This window comes from Panthera pardus, unplaced genomic scaffold, assembly GCF_024362965.1.
Source record: "Panthera pardus isolate Hobbes unplaced genomic scaffold, ASM2436296v1 HiC_scaffold_6, whole genome shotgun sequence".
Taxonomy (NCBI): domain Eukaryota; kingdom Metazoa; phylum Chordata; class Mammalia; order Carnivora; family Felidae; genus Panthera; species Panthera pardus.
In genome coordinates, this window is record NW_026526991.1 from 40,405,231 (window position 1) to 40,430,387 (window position 25,157).

General features: G+C 38.1%; 1 protein-coding gene across 6 annotated transcripts in view; it reads right to left on the reverse strand.

The window, feature by feature from the left end:
* NAV3 (neuron navigator 3) overlaps positions 1–25,157 on the reverse strand; it is an 820,281-nt gene that overhangs the window by 140,988 nt on the left and 654,136 nt on the right. For all 6 annotated transcript variants that reach the window (XM_053894885.1, XM_053894882.1, XM_053894887.1 and 3 more), the window contains 3 exons: positions 19,099–19,207; positions 18,010–18,393; positions 5,935–6,054 (listed from right to left, as the gene is read on the reverse strand). In XM_053894885.1, the coding sequence (XP_053750860.1) occupies positions 5,935–6,054; positions 18,010–18,393; positions 19,099–19,207 (613 nt within the window). The remainder of the gene's footprint in view (positions 1–5,934; positions 6,055–18,009; positions 18,394–19,098; positions 19,208–25,157) is intronic.

Genomic DNA, 25,157 nt, shown 5'->3' on the forward strand with positions numbered 1-25,157 from the left:
GTCAAGCGTCCGACTTTGGCTCAGGTCATGATCTCAGGTTCATGAGTTCAAGCCCCGCATAGAGCTTTGCACGGACAGTGAGGACCCTGCTTGTGATTCTGTCTCCCTCTCTTTCTGCCCCTCCTCCACTCATGCTTTCTCTCTCAAAATAAATAAATAAAATTAAAAAAAATAAATAAAACAAGAAGAAATGGTGCCCCCATTCCAGCTTCCTAGCTAGGAGCTCATCTTTCACTGGACTCTTGAAGTCACTTCCTGAGCCGTCTGCCTGTCTTTGTGCCATCTCTATTCACTATTTGCTGTGGGGAGTTCTTTTTAAAATACAGTAATTATAACATATGCTCTTGCTTTGAAATTTAAAAATAAAATGAATTAAAATAGTAAAATAGCCCCTTATACTTATAGTTCCTCCAGGTCCTTTGTCTCTTGTCACCCTCGCCCACATTCCCAATGCACCAGCAAAGTCACATCATTAACGGGTCTGACGAAGACTCTCTTCTTGACCAAACTTTAATCTCCTGTGAGGTCTCTTCTTGGACTAGGCCTTGACTTTGATCCATTGCTGGGCCTCCAAAGCCCAGTTTTAGCAAGAATACTGCCTACTAGGGCATTTTCGAGAGAATCCTCTGCCTTTGATATCAGAGCACCTGTGATAATCTGATAGTGGTCCTCATCCCCCGTGCTCAGGATCTGATCACCCTGGGCTGTCTTCAGCAGGGATCCTAAGTGGGCTTAACAAGAATTCCCCTTCCCTTGATGTCTGCTCTCAGTAATTTTCCACTGACCCACGCCCCGCCATTCTGCTTGTTGGCTACGAATCCCCACTTGTTCCTGTTGTACTCAGAACTGAGCTCAGTTGTATACTAAGATCTCTTTTCCCCTATTAGTAGATTTCCTTATGAAATCTGTTTTCATTGCTTTAAAAATGGCCCACATCTGGTTTTCTGTAACATGCCCTTACACTAAACTCTTCTATGCTTCTATGCTCTCCACCCCCACATTTCTTCAGCTATCTCCTAGGCCATATGTCAAAAAGTCTTAGTTTGCCCCATTTAAATCACACTGCTTTTTGAAGTCTTTCCTTATTCTCCCAGGTAGGAATAACTACTTCCCTTTGGGGTGCTTCTAAGGTACTTTGTATATACATCTATTACAACTGACTCGATTTTATTATCACTTTTATTTTTTGCTTATATAGCATTGTCTGACCATTAAACTCAGGGTCTCTCATCTTTATTATTTTGTCCTGTTTTTACCCAAGGTGCTATTATGCTGTCATGCACTCAGGAGGTAATTATACATTTATTAATCAAATATTTGTTAATGCTAGCAGAGGAACTAGTGTCAGGACAGTAAAAGGAGTTAATAAAAACCCAAACAACAGCTATTCCCCAACTTTCCCCTCAAATTACCTTTCAAATATAGTGCAACCCAATTGTATAAGTGTATATGAATTAGGATTGACTTCATTATAACCAGAGTCAAATGGGTAAAGCCCACACATTTTGTCTACCATGAGTTTATTTGTGAAGTTCCCAAAGCATCTCCAACATGTCTACAAAGATTAGTCCCATTCTGTAATCTTTTTTTTAGTCATCGTAGTGAAGAAATGGGGTTAGTATTGGATTGATATGGAAAATGAACGAACTGCAGTATCTTTGAGTACTAAAATACTTAAAATATACCATAGTTATCTGTTCAAAGCCCTCCTCTTTACTTTGGGGCCATTTCAATTGTTGGGAAGAAGATTTCAGCTGTTGTCTATGGCCCATCAGATTTTAAACAGACGTTGATCAAAGGGGAGCCTTATAACCTTGACTAAAAAAACACAAGCAATTCAAATCCATTGCTATCCTGGCCAGCTGGCTACTTTGCTCTTATGTAAGTGCTTTTTCATTGATATAGCTTACAGAAAAAATACCTAAGAAATTTGAAAACTTAACTGCTGGGTTTATTTCTGCTCTTCAGCTTTCTTACCAGTGAATTATTGCAAGCCTTACATTTGCCAATTTGCTAAAATGAACCAAGCACTAATACTTTTCATATTATTTAAAAGAACCTTGACTAAGATAGCTGGGAAACCATAAATACAGGAGGTAAAAGATCTAAGTCCTTGTGCAATTAGATCCACTAAACGAAGTCATTAAGCAAAATAGTATTTCTCAAAATATCACAAAAATAAATTGTTATAGAGAAAAAAGCAGGGGAACCAGTGAGTGATAAAAAAAGCTTTTGGGAAGCAATGAGTTAAAAAAAAGTTAAGCAGTTTTTAAGTACAGAACTTCTCAGTATTTTTTTTAAGTAAAACTGAGCAAAGAGGTATCACCTTATAGCTATTCTTGCCTATCTTATTTGGAATGGATATCAGAATTAAGAAAGCTTTATGAAACAACATCCTGTACAAGGAGATTTTTAAATTAACAGAAGGACTTACACAACTATAATATTTAATAATTTATTTATTTATTTAGTGCAACAGAAGGAATTACACAACTCTTTTATTTATGTATTTATGTATTTATTTATTTACTTATTTATTTTTAGTGTGAACAGGGAAGAGGGTCAGAAGGAGAGAGAGAGAATCCCAAGCAGGCTCCACACTGACCATGGAGCCCAACATGGGCTCCATCCCACAACCCTGCGACCATGACCTGAGCCGAAATCAAGAGCAGGACACTCATATGATATTTGCCATATGAGAAATTTAAGATACAAAACAGGTGAACATAAGGGAAGGGAAGCAAAAATAATATAAAAACAGGGAGGAGGACAAAACATCAGGGACTCTTAGATATGGACAACAAACAGAGGGTTATTGGAGGGGTTGTGGGGGGCGGGGGGATGGTCTAAATGCATAAGGGGCATTAAGGAATCTACTCCTGAAATCATTGTTGCATCATATGCTAACTTGGAGGGAAATTAAACAATAAATAAATTAAAGGAAATGTCAAATAAAAAAAAAAAAAAAAGAGTTGGACACTCAACCTATAGAGCCACCCAGGTGCACTTGCATTTTTAAAGTTATATACATCCTGATTCACTTCCTGAACACAGAATTTTAAAAGAGCTTCAGACTTATCTATAATAAAAGACAAATTCCTATCTCTGTTGATAGCAGGATTTTCCCTAGGACTTTATTGGTATTTAATATATACAAGTGAGTAAAGTGGTTTTTGTATTCCTTAAATTATATAATTCTTTCACAAACCTCTTAGGCAATTCTCAGAAGCTGAATCTAATGAATGGAGACAATTTATTTCTTGTGCAACATGTCATTATTTGATCTAATTTAAAGATTAGTGCCATTGTTGTTTTTATGTTGTCTTTCCCTTGACACAGCACAGCTAATGAAGTGAATAAAAACTTCAATATGTCATTTTTTAATGTTTAAATGTTTATGTTAAGTGTTCGTGTTTTCATACACCTGGCATCTGTTTGTTAATTTTAGGATAGTGATTCCCTAACTTGAGCACACATAAGAATCTCCTGGAGGGCCTGCTGGAGCTCAGATTGCTGGGCCCACCCCGTGCTTCCTATTCAGTAAGTCTTTTGGATAGAGCTGATCTGCATTTCTATCAAGTTCCAAGTGCTGCTGATGCTGCTGACGCAGTTACCACACTTTAAGACCTGCTGCTTTCACAGGCCCCAATTTATTAGACACACATCTGGGTTTTTCTGTTGCTCTGAGGCTCCTCAGCCAGGCCCCAATCTGGAGTCTTAAAGGAATAGGAGAGTTATCCCAACTGTCTCCAAAATAAGGCACCTTTGTATTGATCCCACAATCTCATTTCCTAAAGACCAATAGACTTTCCCCTTCCTTTAGTATTCTCCACTGTCAGCTAAGAATGTGCAGGTCATTAGTCTCAAAATGTAGTCCACACTGTAGATTTTTCCCCCTCAAATCACTGCTTCCTGTATTTCCACATAACCCATTCCCTCTCTTATACGATATCCTTGCAGTATGTTGGGTCTTTCCTGGCCTCATTTGCCTGTGTACCTAGTTGGACTCTATTGCTAGTCTATATGAATGTAGAGCTTATATTCATTCCTTGGTTCATTCACTCCATAGCATTTGTTAAAGGCTCAAAGTGTAATGATGACAAAATTCTGCATTCATGCACTTACACTGGAATGGGGAATATATAAGACAAACGCGTATACAACTAAGTATGATATAAAGAAGGGATGTGTACACTGAAGAAAATAATATAAGGTCACAGGTAAGAAAGTGACTGGAAATCAAATGTATTCTAGCCTCTGTGGAATCATTTTTCTGAGAAGGAAACATAAAGCTGAACTGAAATGTCGTGATGGAGAAAACAATGTAAAGAATGTAGAAAAGGGCATTCCAGGCGGAGGAAGCATCAATTCAAGGGCAGAAAGAAGTCCAGGGTTGTTGAAGGAGTCAGCAAGGGAAAATGGTTGAGGAGTTCAGGTTAGGGGTAGGGAAACAAAAATTGTTCATAATCCTTTTGTAACCACATGATTCTCTCACACACAGCTGGTATGCAGACTAGGAGACTAGGATATATATATCCTGGTGGAAACTGCCCTCTGGCCAACAGGAGTTAAAATATCAACAGCATCATTTAAAGAGTATTCAGAACCCCAAATCCCCTCCTTGCCTCAGCTCCCTAAATGGCTGCCATGTCGATTCTCACTCCAGCAGATGTCTGAGGGTTTATTCTCTGGAGAGGTCTCTGATCTACGGATGCCAGGCACATATCCAAACCCCTAACTCATACCCCCCAGCCTAACCCTAGCTGTAACCCCCTGGACAGGTCTCTGAACTACAGGATACCAGGCACATACCCTCAACCTCACCCTCACGCAGATCTGAGAAAGCAGCTTTCTGAACACATGGTAAGAAAAGCTGAGAAGCAGCCAACTTAACCCAGAGAAGACCCCAAATATGTAACAAGTGATGGTATTTCTGAAAATGGGTGTGACGGCAGGATTAAAAACAGAAGGACCAACTGAATATCTATTTAAGCGTATTGAGAGCCCTCAATCCATCCCCCGGCCAATATATCAACACCATTTGAGTGAGGAGAAACTGACGACTAATATCAGAATCTAGCCTCTAGAGTTGGCTATGTTGAAATGCACAATGAACTGTACACAGTTCTTATTTCAGAATGCAGATACATGAAGCCACAACCCTTTGTCTTCTTAAATGCTGACTTTAGTAAAGAACCACTCTAGGTATTGATATATCATAGTTTTGGAAATGACAATCCCTTCCTGACGAATGAAGTCAAAATTCTGAATGATGAGAGGGAAAAATCAGGTCAGAAGTATGCCTTACAATAGTATTTTACAAGAACAAGATTCTTTAACAGCAGTGATTGTGATCAAAGTGACAAAACAACTCCTGGCAAAATAATAACTAGCACATGCATCAAACACACACACACACACACACACACACACACACACACACACACACACACCTTTAAAGAATCTGCAACAATTACAACACAGAAATTAGCCTAAAGCAAGAGTTTTATGCTTTCAACAAACCCCTCAAGAAAAGCATCCTGTTTATTGTACCTGATAATTTGAATTATGTTTCAATCTTTGTATCATTAGCCTCCAGGTAAATCTGAGAATATCTGAACTGAAAGGAACTTATTAGCCAGGGTTCTTTTCAAGTAAAGAACGTAAGTCTATGTTTACAATTTTGCTTTTACGGATATTAAAATTTGCCACCATGTAAACTGAAATTTGTTCGATATTCTCACCAGTGCAATTGTTTTAAGTATACAGGGCTAAACAAGTCTTGTAAGAAAACCCACCTTAATTTTTAAAATATTCCAAAACGACTATTACATAAATATTAGAAGTCCTTTCATTTATACTGTAAAACTTCTCAGATCTCACTCAGGAAATTGCTTTATGCACTTCTCACCATCACATTACTGACAGCATTACCTGTCGGCATCCACTGTCACATCGTGAACCCCTCTTTGGATGACATCCCTGGAAGTCGCTGTGTCAGGTATTCGGTTCAGACTTCTAGTATATAGGTTGAGCCCTCCATCTGTCATGTACCTGAAAACAAATGTGTCATTAATCAACAGAAAATTAAATGATCTCATCTGTATAATTTAGTTTCATAAAAAGTATTCACAATTTTCAATAATTATGTAAATGTGCCCTATCACAGTTTTTTCTACATAAACATTTTACCCACCAGGAAAAGTTAGAGCATCTTTTCAAGTTTATTAGGAAACCAATCTTACTTGCTACACCAAATAACTAGCCTATGTAAAACCTCCATTTATTTCCCTTTGGTTATCAAAATTTTAAACAGCTTGGAGATAATATAACTCTTAGCAAAGTAAGAGCAAGATCATTTCATCTTGTAAATCTCATTTTTGAAGATTGAAGGTCATAGGAGTAATGTAATATTATTAAACTTAAAATTAGATGAATTTTTTTGATAAGTAAAATGTACGCTACCAATTGGCCACTATGATAAAATAATAGCCTAGATGCATTGTTTAAAATGTTTCCATTAACTGTTCTAAATAGTTTACATGTAATAACATTACGACTGTCCCATTAGAGATAAAATGAGTGAACATGAGAAGGCTAAGTCACCCAGTGTTACTCAACCAGTCGTAGCAGAATTAAGAAATAAATCTAGGAATGATCTGAACCATCATGCATTACTGTCTGAACTGAAGGGCCACACTGCCCCACTTCATACCTTGGAGAGATACTTCCCTGTCATCATGGGACCATCACCATTGCACAGGGATGGTAGACCCAAATCGTCATGTTACTAATGGTCATCTTCCTTCCTTGGCTATGGAGGATTAGAACACATTGTTTATATAGCCTCATGCTGGGCTATATATCAAATTTTTCTTTCTTGAGAACTAGGATTAAAAGATAGGTCATCAGTCTTTCTATGCGAATAGAGGTGATGATCATGAAGACTAAGGAGATGTATTTATTTCCACAAGATGTAAGGAGTCACAGAGAAAGTCGGTCAGCAAAGTAAAAACAATGGCACAGATGCACAAAAGGAAGCAGACACTTGGCCATGTGGTTTCAACTTGTCCTTGGGTTCTAGGAGATATCCTTCTTTACAATCATGTTCCCAATCTGTTTAAGCAAATTGGAGTCAATTTCACTTTTTGGAATAAAAAAAATATTCAATCACGGCCATATTGAAGACTGACCAAATAGTTAAAGCTAGGATTATCAAACTGGCGAATTGCTTCGATGATTATGAATTCTGCCCTTACTAGTTGAAGGGCCTTGAACAAGTTTCTTAACCTGTGCCTCAATTTCTTCCATTGAATTTGGGAAGAATAAAATCTGCAGATAGATTTTTAAGAAAATTGAAGAATACCCAAAGCTCTTAATATGAGAGCCCTATAACTAGTAGCTACTTGTGATTCACAAAGTCTCTCCCACATATTTTGAAAAGGAAATATATGCATTTTATTTACAAAACAACACTAAGTCATTCTGAATTATCCTTATAAGGTAATATAGGTAATAAGGTAAAAGCATTTAGTTAGGTAAATATTTTTCTCACTCTTTCAAAATTGTGTTGTAAAAGTTTGAGGGAAGGGGCACCTGGGTCGCTCAGTGGTTAAACAGCCAACTCTTAATTTTGGCTCAGGTCATGATCTCACCATCCTGAAATTGAGCCCTGCATCAAGCCTCACATCAGGCTCCTCATGAGGCTCTGCACTGGGTGTGGAGCCTGTTTAAGATGCTCTCTGTCTCTCTCTGTCTCTGTCTCTGTCTGTATCTCTCTCTGCCCCATCCCTGCTCTTGGGTGCGTGAATGCATGCACACTATCTCCCTCTTTCTGAAAAATAAAAAATAAATAAAAGGTTGAGGGTAGTAGAAATCTTTTCTCCAGACAAGTGAGACACTCTTTTTCTTCTTCTTCTTCATTCTCTTTTTTACCAACATGCTTAATCCTAGACTTAGTTTCTGGAGGAAGTTATAACAACGTACACAAGTTATGTTTCATGTATGTCTCACTGGTCTGCTTATTCATCTGTGTATCTCCAACAGTGTTTAACACAATGTTTTGTATATCATTTGGGATCAACAAATATATTGAACATTTGTTCAGCTGAACTTAAAAGGCTTCCATATTGTAAAAAGAAAGCATCATAGCAGATCTTGGGGTAACTTTACCCATGATGGTGATGCATGGAAACAAGAAATAAGATGACAGATCACTTCTATTAGAAACATAACCTTTCAATTATTTAATACTTACAGAAAAGTAAGTTCTATAGAAAAAGGTCAACTGCTTTGAAAACTAATTTGCAAAAGGAAAAAACAATGTTTAAAATTTCAATAAATTTAGTAAAATCTTTTTTCAAAAAGTATTTTAAAGGATATTCCTTTTTCTTGGGCTTCTTGATTTTCCAAGTAATATCAAATAGGTTTCCAACAGGTATCAATTAAAACAAAAAAATGAGTCAGTTCTAATTCCTCTGTCTACAGATACTCTCATTTGAATGTTGATAGGGCATCTTCATAATAGAACCATGAGTTTGTTATTTATTTTTTTAATGTTTATTTTTGAGAGAGAGAGAGAGAGAGAGAGAGAGAGAATGAGAGAGAGAGAGAGAGAGACAGAGAGAGAGAGAGAGAGGAGGGGCAGACAGAGGGAGACAGAATCCAAAGAAGACTCCAGGCTCTGAGATGTCAGCACAGACCCTGATGCAGGGCTCGAGCCCACGAACTGTGAGATCATGACTTGAGCCGAAGTCGGACACTCAATTGGCTGAGCCACCCAGGCATCCCACCATGAGTTTGTCATTTAAAAAACAACATACAGGCACCACACAAGACAAATATCTTATTTTAATTATCTTGGTAATTCTTCCTTCTTTTCATTCTTTCTGGAGGATTTAAAAATCTAAAAGAACATAAATTTTATAGTTCCTCTACAAGAATTATGCTATAGTCTTGGGAGCTATAAATGTTAGGGAATCATTTTGAAAGAATAATGTAAAATTTTAAAAATGATTTCCTAAGAACATTATATCTAAACTGCAAAACTGACAGCCAAGATGCATTTAAGAAGAGATAACAATCACAGGGAAGATTGTTAGCACAAAAAAACTGCAAAAGAATCGTGAAGGTTACTGACAAAAAAAATAAATTATCCCAAAATGTGAAAGTATTAGAATAATTTTAGTCACATTCAAATTCTATAAGCTATGAGGGGTGCCTGGGTGGCTCAGTCGGTTAAGTGTCAGATTTCAGCTCAGGTCATGATCTCATGACTCATGAGTTCGAGCCCCGTGTCAGACCCTATGCCAACAGCTCAGGGCCTGGAGCCTGAGCTTCGGATTCTGTGCCTCCCTCTCTTCTCTCTCTGCCCCTCCCCTGCTCACACTCATCTCTCTCTCTCTCCCCCCCCCTCCCCCTCACAAATAAATGAACATTAAAAAATTTTTTTAAATAAAAAAATATTCACATGAAAAAATAGTCTCACAAAGCATTTCCTAATTCTTCCTCACTTACACTCCTACTCTGCTTCTTTCTGTACAGGCAAATTTGCATACTTATGGCATATTTGCCTTAGGTGTCTATTACCTAAATTAGTATTTCTAGCCCATATCGTTTCACCTTGTTGTAAAATAAGGTATTAAATTGCTTCCAAGGCATGGATAGGTGGATGTCTCATAAGCATCTCAAATCTAGTATAAACTGACCATATGTTATCTTCATCACTAAGGCTCGTGTTCCTTGTGTGTGTGTTAGTATAGTTAAAGGCAAAGACACCGTCTACCCAATCAACAATATAGATACGTGCCGCTCGTCACTCACCACACTCAGCTATTACAAGATGGAGTCTGTTCAAATCTGTGAATCGGTATCATTATGCTCTAATTATGTCTGGAATTCACTGCAATAGAGAAACTTTGTAAAAATCTTATTTTTCTAAATTTGTTTATTTTGAGAAAGAGAGACAGAACAGGGAAAGGGCAGAGAGAGAGGGAGAGAGAGAGAATTCCAAGTGGGCTCTGCACGGATATCACATAGCATGAGATCATGACCTGAGCCGAAACCGACTCAAACACTTGACTGACTGAGCCACCCAGGCTCCCCTAAAAATCTTATTTTTTTTATATTGTTTAATCCTACTTTCATTTCTCAATGAACAGAAAGATATACAATTGTACCATCATAGCAATTTCATGCTTTTTGAAAAAAAAATTTAGAGGGAGATATATATTTTTTCAGATATATCAGGTATAAAAATACATATCAAATAATAATAAAAATAATATCAACTTTCATGTACTTACTACCTGGCTTCAGAAAGAGGACATTTACAGTTTTTGCAATCGCCATATAGCCTCCCACCCCTCATATCCCCAAACCTCTCCTTCAGAGATAGCTAATGTCCTGGATTTTGTAAGCATTCCTTTACTTATATCTTTGCCACATAGGCATGTATTCTTAAAACTAAATTGTTTAGCATCTCCTGGATTTGAACTTCCTATAAATTGAGTCACACTACATGTTTTCTTGTGACTTCTTTCCTTCACTCAAAATTACATTTTTATAATCAGCTATTCTCATGTGTATCATTGTCTCATCCATTTTATTTTTAATTTTTTAATGTTTTTTATTTATTTTTTTTGGGGGGGGAGAGAGAGAGAGAGAGACAGAGTATGAGTGGGGGACGGGCAGAGAGAGAGGGAGACACAGAATCAGAATCAGGCTCCAGGCTCTGAGCTGTCAGCACAGAGCCTGATGTGGGGCTCGAACTCACAACACCATGAGATTATGACCTGAACCAAAACTGAGAGTCGACGCTTAACCGACTGAGCCACCCAGATGCCCCTGTCATCATCTTTTATGTATAAACAATAATTGTGATTTTGCTTTGCTGTTTAGTTGCTTTGTCTGTTTTTGTGGGGATTTGGCAAGATTCAAAACCGATGCATGTACCACAACTTACTAGAATTCTGTGTTTTTACATTCGAATTTCTTATCAGCGACTGTTACAACGAACTACTTTTTAATGATATGAACATGCGAGGCATCTAAAGTTTTTGGATTTGTTTTTAAACCTCAAAGGCACTCTAGTTCAGCATCTTCCTTTAGCTGAACACAGATAATATTAAGTATTGTCCCCTAGAACAAATATGCTAGTTTAAAAAAAAAAAAAAACTATACCAATAATGAATGCTTGCTGTGAAGCTCTGTTATATTATAAAAAATCAACTCCTAGGAGAGAAATGTGTACATGCAGACATGGAGACAATCTCACAAGGTCAGTATGTCATGATGGCTGAGTACAGACTGGAGCCAAACTGCTTAGGTTCAAGTCCAGCATTGCATGCTTTAAGGAATTTTGAATTCCCAGAAGCCAGTTAACAAATTTTCTGAGTTCTAGCTAAAGTCACTTAAACTATCCAGGCCTCAGTTGTTTCATCTATAAAATGGAGATAGTAATGATAGGCTTCCCTGTGAGAGTTATGGTGAATCATATGTGAGTTAACACATGTAAAATGCATAGAACATTGTCTAGCACTTAGTACGTGCTATGTAAGTGTTGGCTATTATTACCAGCTATTTTTCCATTAGGATCTCCACATTCACTAAACATAACTCTCATATCTTCAATATGCAATTAATTGAAGCATTAGGATTAGGAACCTGTGGTTTGCCATATAAACCCTTTCAACTCACTGCTTTAACCCTGCCCTTCCAATGTTAGTCATACTTCCTATCACCAAGTTTACTAAGTGAGAATTGAGGGAGGATCCAGAGAGAAGGATCAAAGCATTCACCTCCCTTTCCAAAAAGTTAATTGCCCAGAATTAAATTACTCTGTGTTTGGGCCGTGTGACTTTAAGTAGAATTTCAGGTTATATTCTGGCCCAGCTATTTACACTGTGACATCTGCAGATAACTTCAATTTCCACCCAGTTAAAATATGTAACTTTCTCCCCAATTTTCCAGCATGTTCTTTCTTTGCTTCATAAATGGAGACTTTTTCAGGGCCTCATTATAAGCAAGAGGCTTTCTCTGACTAATTCCTAATTACTGGCAGATTCACATTCCCCAAGTGTTTAAAGTAATTTTAAAAAGAGAAGAAAGAGATAAGTCTTTACATGCTTCAGGAAATTCTGAATTCTCAGAATGCCGATTAACTAGTTTTCAGAGTTCTACTTAAGGTACATGAGAAAATGAAACTCCATTCCCATTCACTTCATGACATTCCTTGTGATTACAGGAGAAAAGAAAAATCCTAAATTAAACACCTTCATTCTTTGCTATGTCTTTTGAGCTCTTTGTCCCTTTAATCAGTGAAACGTACTTTTTTTAAAAATTGGGAACAGAAAATTAACCTTGTGACTCAATTTCTTCATGAATCGTAGCACAATTTCTATGCTCCTTTTTCTTGCTTAAAACATCATCAAATTAAGATTCTCCTGGGATGTCTCTAGTCCTCTCGTCTTCCCACCTTTTAATTCTAGGCTGAGGCATCAGGCTACATCCTAGGGATACCAAATTTTTTTCTGTGTAGACTGGTGAGCAATTAAGTGCAGCACACCGTGGGATGTCCTCCACACAAGACCCCTCAATCCCACTTGAGCTGAAACCAGCCATACCACCTGCTGATCACGGCTAGTCACCTTCTGCCCAGGGCACAGCATTCTGAGTCATGCCTTACATGTCCATGTTCTGTACTCTGCCACGGCAAAGAGAAAATGCATAATGCCAAACAGGTCAACCACACCAGGGAAAGTTTTCATACAGGATTTGTGTTATTTTTAGCCTTTTTTAAATATACCGAATACTGATGACAAAAATATAACATGTGAACCAGTGATGATACTTAAATGGGCCCATTTGTAAAACACTCCCAAGACTTCATTTGAAACACGGACAGGAACAAAAATGAACAGAAGCCTGAAATGGGTTCCACTGAGGTATGAAACAAGTAGGAAGGACAATGGATATGACTTTTTTTGTGTTTCTCAGGAGTGAATTCAGCAGAACCTAGCTAGCCCTCCTCAACCAACTTCCTCTTCCTCTTGGGCACACAGCTAACCCAGATTTCCTGGCCTCCCTCACAGGTAGATGTGGCAACAGAGCCGTTTTGGATAAGGAAGTGTGGGTAGAAGTCATACGCGCAACCTCCAGATCTCGTACGTAGGGAATATTCTCACACCGCAGTTCTGCCTCTTTTTTTCCATCTGCCTGTTGAATATCAATGCTCAGGGTGACACTGGAAGCCTGGTGGGCCAGAAGCAGAATAACTTCCATCCATCTTATTCTCTGAGAGACTATATGGTACACACTCCCAACTGAAGTATGCCTGTAATATGTATTATTACATACAGAACTCAGCTGTTTCAAAAAATTAGCTTAAGGAAAAACTCCTGATCCAAGAATCTATACACACACACTCACACACATGTGTGTATATAGGACACGTTCATTCACTGAATAAACGAGCGTCTACAAAAATATTTTAAAAACGAAGATATGGTTTATACATACCATGGAATACTACTTGGCAATGAGAAAGAATGAAATCCTGCCGTTTGCAACAACAGGGATGGAACTGGAGGGTATCGTGCTAAGTGAAATAAGTCATTTAGAGAAAGACAAGTATCATATGTTTTCACTCATATACAGAACTTGAGAAACTTAACAAGAAGACCATGGGGGAGGGGAAGGGGAAAAACAGTTTCAAACAGAGAGGGAGGCAATCCCATAAGAGACTCTTAAATGCAGAGAACAAACTGAGGGTTGATGGGCGGGGCGGGGGAGGTAAAATGGGTGATGGGCATTGAGGAGGGCACTTGTTGGGAGGAGCACTGGTTGTTATACGTAAGCGATGAATCACAGGAATCTACCCCTGAAACCAAGAGCACACTGTATACGCTGTATGTTAGCTAACTTGACGATAATTAAAAAACAAACAAACAAAAAAGGCCGCACGTAAGTCACATGGCGCTGTGTCTCTATTGCTCAACACTGCACACACGGTCCCAAAATGCTGCTTGGCACATAGGATGAACTTAGAGATATTTTTCGGATACATACACCCATATTTACTTCAGCTGAAGATCCCTCTTCTGTCTCTCCATTCTTTCCCCAGGAGTCCTCATGCCCACAAGTTCTACTGTCTTCTCTGAGACCACACTCTCCATCGTAGCTCTACCCCGAAAACTACTTCTGCATTTTCAACAACAAACTTTTATACCACACTGTCTCCAACTCTACATTGGAAACTCTACACTCAGCATCTCCTCTCTGCTTTCTCAAAAATAAAAATCATTTCTCTCTGTCTGCCTATTTTCTCTAAAGGTATAATTTTCTACCTCCTGTGCTTACAAAATGGGCATCGTATCTGAATTCTCTGCCTCTCTGAAGCCCTCATGAGTAGCCTATCATTAATTCTGTACATTTCTCCTCTCTGGTACCTCCCATTCAAATTTTTTCCTTCTTTCACCCCTGTCAAGGCCACTGTCATGTTTCTGGACTACAAAACCTGGACGTGGACTTTTGCAGTAATGTCTGAAACCTGCCATCAGAGCTGCTCCCCTCAATCCATTTTGCAGATTTACCCTAAAGGGGGTTTTCAAAAATCATCATCATATCTTATTCTGTGACTATTCGATAATCTGCTTTCAATTGTTTAGAGTACACTGTGTAAACTTTTTAGCATAATGTTATTGAGGTCCGGTCACAATAGTCCCTATCTCTCAAAATTAAGTACTCAGATTCCATGAATCTCAGTTGGGGAAAAGGTCAGTGAATATCATCCAATCCAAGTGTCCCTGTGACTTTGAAAATTATTTTTTTAGTGAAGCTTATCAAATGACATTCTTTCTACAATATTTATACTTTTTTTTACAAACATGCTCTTATTACATTTCCCTCCTCTTTAGATATTTATTTATTTATTTTTATTTTTTAGAAAGAGAGACAGAGTACACAAGAGAGAGTGGGGAGGGACCCCATGACTCTGGGATCATAACCTGAGCCCAAATCAAGAGTTGGGTGCTCAACCAACTGAACCAGGTACCCCCATAGCTATTTCAGTGACAGAATGTAGGGGCACTTGCATGGCTCAGTGGTTTAAGCATCAGAGTCTTGGTTTTGGCTTGGGTCATTATCCCAGGATCATGGGATAGAGTCCTGCCTTGGGCTCCAGCTGAGCTTAGAGCCTGCTTGGGATTCTCTCTCTCTCTCTCTCTCTCTCTCTCTCTCTCTGCACCTCCTTTGCTCTGTCCTTTTTCTAAAATAAAAAATAAAAAAATAAATCAGAGACTATAACTAAACTATTTCCTTGTCTTATCCCCTCCTTTCTATTTCATGCCTGTATTTAGCACTTTCTCCCTACTCTGAACTCTTCAGTTTTTTTTCTGTATGAGACCTTTGAAATGACTCACACATTACATTGTCAATGTCCATTGATTTCTGGTTTAAACTGCTCCCAAGATATGCTTTCCCTCTCCAGATAAACATTTTACTTGTTTATAAATAAATATAGTCAATCCTAATTATTCATAAATACCACATTTGCAAATTTGCTTACTGGCTAAACTTTGAAGCCCCAAATCAATAATTGCAACATATTCATGGTCACTCACGGACAGGCACAGAACAGAGAGAAATTTAAGTTGCTCATGAGGACATTCCAGGCTGAGGTCAAATAAGGTGATATTCTGCCTTCTTGATTCAGCTCTCCTACTGCCAATGTGTCCTCTTTAGTCTATTTAGAGCCACATTTTTCACATTTTTGTGCTTCCTGTTTGAGATTCTGGTGTTAAGATGGCCCCCAAGTGTAGTGCTGAAGTGCCCTTGTGTTCCCAAGTGTAGGAAGGCTGCGATGTGCCTTATGGAAAAATATGTGTTAGATGAGCTTCATGCAGGCATGGATTATACTGCTTTTAGGCATGAGCTCAATGTTAATGTATCTACAATATGTATTAACAATACAATATGTATTAACAATATCTACAATAATGAATCTACAATATGTATCTCCAATATGTACTAATAAATAAGCTCGCTTTAAATTGAAATACACATACAACAAGACTATATTCTGATGGTTTGATGAAACTATTATGACCAAAAGATCACAGGAACTATATCTGTATTTCCCCTAGGAGCGATGGTTCAGTGTTCACTAATTCAGTGTATGTAGTGATTTTATAGAATGTAACTACTGTAAATAATGAGATTGACGGCTTATGTATGTGTCTGTATATTATATATATACACATATATGTATATGTGTCTCTGTATATATAAATATGCATATACATGTGTGTATAAATATGATATTTATGTGTATAGTTAAATCTTCATCCAGTGTAAACATAAAAAGTGAATACACACATATGCTCTCATTTAAAGAGACAAAGAAAGAAAAAAGAGGATATAGGAGGGAGAGTGGAAAGAATGGGTGAGAAAGGAGAGAGATGGGAGAAAAAGTTCATGCCTTAGATGTTCCTGCATTGCCATCATGCTCCCTATACTGGGCACTCCCTCCTAGGTGGCATCTAACATGTACAAAAATGATAACAATAGCATCCATAAATCAGTATGAGTGTGAATGATAATAAATGGAATTATGATAGTGACACATTTATTCAACACTCATACTGTGACAGGCTTTGTGGAAGTACAATTTTGTAGATTATTTCCTCGATTCCTAATGGTTTTGGAGAGATTCTGCCATTTTATCCTTATTACAGATAACAAAAAGGAGTTTGGATAACTTAAGGCCCCAAGCGGTCCACAGATAGCTATGGTCAAAAGGAATTTAAATTGCACTCTGAATCCAGTGGCAACTCAACTATTTCCTACCCTAACTGACCACCATCTGTCTCCCTAGTTCTAAATTGTTGGAATTTAGCCACCACGAAGGTGGTCACAAGGAAACACTGGATACAGAGCAGAGCTATAAATCTGATCTAAAGCTTGTCTGAGTTATTTTAAGGTCTTGTCACCTTTCAAATAAGATTTTCTTTTTTCTTTTCTTTTCTTTTCTCTTCTTTTTTCTTTCCTTTCCTTTCCTTTCCTTTCCTTTCCTTTCCTTTCCTTTCCTTTCCTTTCATGAATGAAGTCAGGGTTACTCATACAGGAGAATGATTTCCGTTACTGGTCCTCTCAGATGTCTAAGGACAAAGAATAAGTCAAAACCCAGACTCCCATGAAAATGACAAAATTGATTGGGAAGCTTTTTGTTTTATCACAGACCCTAGGTTTTGAAGTCAGATATATCTGAGTTCTAATGCAAGTCCAGCCTTTCTTCAGCATTACACAATTGTGGCCAGCTCAGACCAGTTTTCTTGTCTGTAGGGAATTATAATTAATAGAAGCAGTTTTAATAGAGTTTCCTATTGTCTTCGTTCATGCTCAGATTGAACTAAATATTCCAAACTGCCAAAATCTTTAAAAGTTTTATAATCACAACAGTGTTTTTTTGGAATATGATAGGAAACAGAAAAAAAAAAAACAACAACAACAACAAAGGCTAAGATTTAAAAAAAAATCTCATCAAAAGAGATTGAAGCTTTCAATTCGAGGTGCATAACTGAAGAATGCTAGAAAATATTTGTTCCTCCAAGCAGTTATAGGCAGCTTCGATAAGCCAAATTAAAACAAAAAAAAAATTGCAGCAGCTCAGCAAAACTCCTCCTGTCCCCTTCCCACGTCTTTCACTACAAAATCTGTTACTTAAGAAGCATGTGAAAATCACTCTGAAAAGCCCAGGGCACATTTGTTTCTCTAAACTAACAATAGAAAAATGTAATGGCTCACAATGAAAAGATTTTATAGAAATTTTAGATATTTTACTTTTCAGGAATGAGCAGACGAGAGGGCCTGATATACCCCCAAATAACCTTTGATTTATTATGTTTTCTAATGACTTTGTGAGCTCACCTATATACCCTTCCTATAGCTAATGCATCTTAGGAGACCACCCTCCCTGTTCACATAATGTTGGTAGAGCCCAGGGCCACTTACCCACTGTTGATGTCATCAGCCCTGAGACTTTTCCCAAGGATATCACCGTCACTCATGTATCCACCAACGTCAACTTCAGAAGACATGTCCAGGTCACTGCTTGCTTTCTCACTCATGTCCATCTGTGATAGGTTTCCCAGTCGAGACACAGCTGCTCGACGGAGAGGTGTTGTGTACATGAATCTCGAGGGGTCTGTGTGGATAAGTCGGCTGGTACCACTGCGAGGGTAGCCAGCCCCCAGGGAAGGGGCATCTCCAGCCTGAAGTCGAGGACACGCCTGACCCAACCTCCAGGTCATGGGAGTGGGGCGGCTTGTCAAGTTGGGTATGGTCCTTCCGTTCACTTCTGTTGTCACAGTGCTGTCAAATGTTGTCTCCAGGGTGCTGTCAACAAAGCGAAGAAGTCACTAAACTCTGATTCACTTGGGGTCATAGACCGAGAATGCAATACATGAGGACTGGAAAGGCTAGAGTTTCTTAGAAGCATGCCATTTTCAGGTAAGCCAAATGATGCACTCATCGTGAGACGTTATCTCGGCATTCTTATGAGATGCAAGACACCTCTGCAGAGGTCGAAATGTGGGAGGGGCATTCTGAAGTTTTTTTGTTTTACTTTCGTGCATTCAAAAGAAAGGCCATCATCACAGTTTAGATAAAGCAAATTTTTGTTTCACACTTTCAACAAACCCTGAACCGAACCCCTTACAGCTTCTCAGAATGATTCTGGAAGTTGACCAAAATTATTCTTGAAAGTCTCTCTCCCCTCCCCTCCCCGCTGCCAGATGCATTTCAACTGCAACGTCCATGGCACAGGCATGCGAATCTACTTAGTAGTGATGGTGGCAATTTCAGTAGCTAATTCAGTTTGAATGGGGCATTCTATTAAAGAAGAGACAGATAGGAGAAAAAAAGTCCCTGGGTTTGTGCTAAGAAGTCACCAGTTGAATGTCATGTAAAATTTAAGTGAGAAAACAGTTAAGGAAAATTAAATTCTTTATCATTATAAGAAGTTAGTGCTCGGTTGTCATTTGTCTTTATTGGCCCAAAGAAATGTAGAACTGAGAAAAAACAAAAAACAAAAAACAAAACCTGTGGCTTATCTGGGTCCCACGAAGACTGGACATAGTCTCCTCTAAATTTTGCCTCAAGTCTGCTATGTTTTTAACTGTTCTCATTCTTCTTGTTTCAGGATCTTCACCTAAAAAAGTAACACAATAATAAACTTGTTAGTCAAGTCATTTCCTGGTCTCAGAATAACTGTATACATAGATAAGTAATACAAATTCCTCTCCTTAAAAATAAAATAAAGGTAGGACATTCCAAATGCCTATTATCTGAAAATTATGATTCTCCTTTCTACAAATAAAATGTGAATAGAAACAAATGTGACATTACAAGTAATAAATTGATGATAAGAAGTGATGATAATCCAATAATACTTTATAGATTTGTGACCTTAATCATTGCAAAGTGACAGTGATTAATTCAGCAATACACTGTAGAGTACTGCATGTTACCGAGCTTAATTTAAAAAAAACTGAAATTATTGGGATTCTAATTATCTCCATAATTACTTACTTCTAGGTATATTCAGAATAGTAAGATAAACTTACTGGGTAGCAATTATACATTTGGACTCTGGGGAGTAAGATAGAGGCCTTTTCTTTTAGAAGCAATACATTTGTAAGTCTTTTATTTTATTAGACTCATGGATCAAAATTCACAACATCGGATAGCTTTATTCTCAATTCCTTCCCCGCTTTCCACAGGGACTCACAGCATCCACATGTGACATTACAGTTCCAGTAAAGTCCTTGGCATCTCAAGTCAGCATGTGTTTAATAGGCACGAGACAAGCAGCTCTGCCAGTGTGACAAATGCTGGCCTTACACAACCACTACCCATCATTTGGAGGTAGAGGTGCCAGAAAACCAGTTTGATTATGCGATGTAACACCTTCCAGGCCAGTGGCCATTTGAAACTTGTCTATCTGGATAATGAGAAGAACATGGGGAGATGGCAGAGGAGGTACAGTTTCTCTTCTGTTCAGTTTGGGCTCAAAAGGATGTTCCATGATGGGAAATTTTAACAAGAAGGAAAGATGCAGGAGGACAGGGAGGGAGAGAGGGACACTGATAGAGTAAAGGGAGGACAGGAAGGGAGAGCGGGGCACTGATAGAGTAAAGGGAGGGAAGGTATGAGAAGGAGAGGGGAAGAATAGGAAGGCAAAGGAAGGGGATGGTGGGAAGGAGAAGGGAATGGAAGCAAAGGAAAAAGTGGAGGGAAAGTGAAGGTAGAAAATAGCATATATTAAACTCCAGTAGGAAGACTGCCACTATAGACAAGTCAAGATGCATATCTACAATCTGTTTCAAGAATAGAAGTAGATATTTGACATGTTCATTTTCTTCCTCAGAATTTATGCCAGATTAAAAAAAAAAAAAGACACATACGCAACAAATACACCCATTTAACATTTACAGTATAATCATAGAGTTGGTAGGGATTCCAGAGAATGCTTCTTCTTAGCTCAGCCAGTGAGGAAACTCATCTATGCCTCACATGATCTATGCCTCACACGGGTGACAGCCATGTGCCTCTGCCTGAAACCTCTAAGACTGGAAAGCCTTCCTCTTCAGGAAGAGATGGCTCCTTCTATTAGAAACTTCTAATTGTGAAAACATTTCTGAGGATGAATAATTTGCCTCCCTTTCATTTCCATCCAGAGGTCCTAGTGGCTCTGAAACTGACAGAACAACTTTATACTACCTTCACCATGGGCAGTTAAATACCAGAAGACACAACTGCTGATTCCTCTGTTTTCTTCTTCACCCAAACATTACTACATTGCTCATTATTCCTCCTCCTGGATGGTTGCCAAAACAACCATCATTTTGCTTCCAGTCCGTAAATTTCTACTTTTTAATTTATAAATTATTTGAATGATTAAAATATGTTTAAAAGTAGCATTATTATTTCAAACTTGAAAGTATAAAAATGGTCCTTAAATATACTTTCAAGAGCTAGAAAAATATATTTCGTACCCTCATGCACATGGCATCAACTTTTCCTACACTAACTCAAGTTAACACAATCCTTAACCTTATAAACTAACATCACTTTACGACTCGGAACTGTTAATAACCCTTAAGATTCTAATCATGATACTTCTGGAACTTATTCCCATCCTTCTCATAAATATAACATCATATTTTAGAAATGGCTAGAAAGCCTACCTTTTACTTCAAAATAATCTGGTAAAACCCTGAAGACAAAGAAGGATTTTTTTAAGGAAAATCTTAAAGGGCAGAATATAATTACAGCCAAAGGAAAGTCAGAGGTCAAGAAGAGATTTTACTCAAAGTGGGCAAAAGAAATAGTGAAGAATGGGACAAAATCAGAGAAGCACTAAAGCCAATATCAGAATATAAGATTTCATACAGTAATATACCTAAGTTTCTAAGTGATAGTAAGAAATGACAAGTCTTCTTTTTTTAAGTTTATTTTTTTTGAGAGAAAGAGAGCATGCACAAGTGGGGGAGGGGAAGAAAGAGAGAGGGGGAGAGAGAGAGAGAGAGAGAGAGAGAGAGAGAGAGAGAGAGAGAGAGAGAGAGAATCCCAAGCGGGCTCTGCACTCATGACATGGAGTTCGAACTCCCGAATCGCAACATCATGACTTGAGCCCAAGTCAGAAGTTTAACCGAGTGAGCCACCCAGGACCCCAAGAAATGACAAGACTTAAAGGAGGGAGTTGTTGAGATAATCTTTATTGGAAGGAAGAAGGGATGTAGTCATTGACCTTACACGAGGTGGTAGAATATACCTTTACATGTCCCCTGGCCCTGGTCCCCTTCCCTCTGTGAGAACTTCTACACTGGAATCAGGTTGGCTGTCAGCCACTTGTCAACTCATGTAATAACACTGATATCTTAATTTCTTTCAATATCTTTTATTTTTTTAATTTTTTTTAACGTTTATTTATTTTTGAGACAGAGACAGAGCATGAATGGGGGAGGGTCAGAGAGAAGGAGACACAGAATCTGAAACAGGCTGCAGGCTCTGAGCTGTCAGCACAGAGCCTGATGCAGGGCTCGAACTCACGGACCGCGAGATCATGACCTGAGCCGAAGTCGACTGCTTAATCAACTTAGCCACCCAGGCGCCCCTCAATATCTTTTTAATATAAATTATAGAAACACGGTGTTTTCAGACATTCCATTTCACTAAATGTTTTTTCACATCTTCTTCAGCTCCTTTTATATGTTTTATTTTATTTATATACTTTTTAATTTTTTTAAGTTGATTTTGAGAGAGACAGAGACAGTGCAAGTCAGGGAGAGGTAGAGCGAGAGGGAGACAGAGAATCCCAAGCAGGCTCCACTCTGTCAGCTTAGAGCCCAATGTGGGGCTCGAACCCACAAAACCATGAGATCATGACCTGAGTCAAAACCAAGAGTCAGGCACTTAACGGAATGGGCCACCCAGGCACCCCAGCTCCTTTAATTAATTAATTAATTTATTTATTTATTTTTTACTTTTTAAAAAAGTTTATTTATTTTTGGAGGAAGGGGCAGAGAGAGAGGAAGAGAGACCCAGCAAGCTCTGCGCTGTCAGCACAGAGCCCAATGTGGGGCTCGAGCCTATGAACGAAGAGGTCACGACCGGAGCCAAAACCAAGAGTCGGACACTAAACCAACTGAGCCACCCAGGTACCCCTCAGCTCATTTTAAATGTCCTTCTTCCAATCCAACAGGCATCTTAGATCCTAAATTTTTCCAATTGAATCCATTTTTGTTTATATAGCTTCTCTCATATTACAAAACCACACTTTCTTCCCTCCTTTGGTTTTATTCATTCATGATATTTGCTCATAGGGTACTGCACTGTTCATGACAATCAGACAAATGGATCTTTTCTCCAGGTCCTTATTGAGCAAAACATAATTTCTGCCTCATTCATGTTAAGAAAGATAACAACTAAATCAACATTTATCACAGTAAATGTTCTCAATGACCCATAAAAGGCAAAATATAATTAAATACACCTACACTCCCCTAAAGGATTGCACAAATCTTAAAACATCCTATAAATGTGTATCCAAATGATGTCTAGAGGATTGGGGGAGAGAAAGGAAGTTCAGCTGAAAAGGCCAAATGTAAAAGGACAAATAAAGTGAATTATTCAGTAACAACAAAAGTTAGTAGAAAAAATACACGATAAGTTAATTTAGTCTCAAAAGCGTTGTATCCCCTCTCACTTTCATAATCTCTGTTCCACTAAGGCTCAGTTTAGCCCTACTCTTAGCCCCACTTACAAAGGACACTTTATAAGCAATGAGAAAGCAGTTTACAACAATGTTAAAAACTCGAAGATAATCACAGAATATACCATTTGGGAAAATGTGTGTAAGGCCTTACTATCCTGTCTGACACTCAAGAGGCTTCATTCAGGAAAAATAGTGGCTTCTGCATTTTTGCTTAATATGTGGTCCTGCTCTTACATTTTAGGCTTTAATTATATACATTGTAATTAAGACTGTCAGCACTGTCATCTTTTAATAGGAAATCAAATTATATATGAATGAACCTGGTTCACAAAGAATTATATCCTCTACACCAACCACTTTGCAAATGGTATTTAGAGTACAGCTGCCTGATGTATTTTGAGAACCCTAATTTTGTAGATGACCCCAACAATGAGTTGGATGGAAATTTTTCAACTCATCTCAAGCCAGATATTTTGGGCAGAAAATAGCAAAAACATGGCTAGTTATCTTTTAAAATTCCCCTGTAAAGTTATAGCACAGACCTTAGTCTAATCTATTAGGATACACAAGTTTAAAGAGTGGAACTCAAGGAACTCTGTCTAAAAATTCACTTGGAAGAGGCCATTTTGAGTCAGAAGCAGAACCCAGTCAAGCACGTGGTAGAAATCTTGAAATTCCCGTGTGCTCTGGGCTTGGATATATTTACCAACTTAACATGCATCATTATTTAGGAAACTGCATTGGAGTGCTTCATTATCCTGACATGATTATTCATGTCACAACTATTTGAATAAACTCTTCCTTACTTTCTCACTTGCATTTTCGAAAACTGGCATAAGTTGGGGTGGGGGGAAGCCTTAAAAAGAACAACCCCATAAATATAATAAGCAGATGTTTGGTTTAAAAACCTTGGAACATACAGAATTCTATTGAGAGATTGCCCTCTGACAGTAATGCTCCAAGTTATTTATGCACAAAAAGGCGAATGTCATACATACACCCACGCACAGCATGCTATAATTTACCAGAGCAACCAACAAATCCTGCCAGGGGACTGCTCTCTGTTCATATCTTTGAAAATACTTATGTAAGAGGTACTTAGAACAAGACAAACGCTACTATTTTAAAGGCAAAAGATGAATATTATTTGATTCTACAGTTTCAGAAGATCAAAAAAAAAATTAAAAAGATCCTTAAGGAATAATACTCCCTCTCTTGCCTTTGTACTGCATAGAGGTCTTTTATGAGAAACAGTTCATCACAGAAATCACACAATGGTGAAGAAGTAAATCTTCTATGTCTAAGCACCTGGTGTATTCAGATTCAGATTCAGGAATCACTATTCCCACAACTGTGGAAACATTACTCTTTTAAAGCCAAACTGACATGAAAAATTGAGCAATATTTGCCTCTGCTGTCTCTCTAGGCTTTCTTCTTCTAAAGCTGGTTCACTAAGATTCCGGAGAGCCTCATAAAACATCTTGTAATAGGAGGGTCTACATACAGAATAACAACACATCTACATTTAGCATCAGTTGTATGAATCAGAAACAAAGAGATCACTGGTCAGGTTTAATTCTTTTACATGTGAGGAGTCCTATAGGGAGGTGTTTTTTGTTTTTGTTTTGTTTTGTTTTTGTAAACATACATGGTAACCAAATATGACGTAGTCAGTGGTTTAAAACTTATGGATTTTTGAAGAAGGAACTGTGTGATATAAATGTCCTTTGGTAGAGCGCTCAATTTAGACATGACAACTAAAATGTATGCAGTATGGCTATTTAGGCAGGCAGCAAAGTGGAAAGCGAAACAACACTGAAGAAATACTTCAGACATCTCCATATCTAGTTAACTAAAGATTATGTCAGAAGTTATCAGTAAG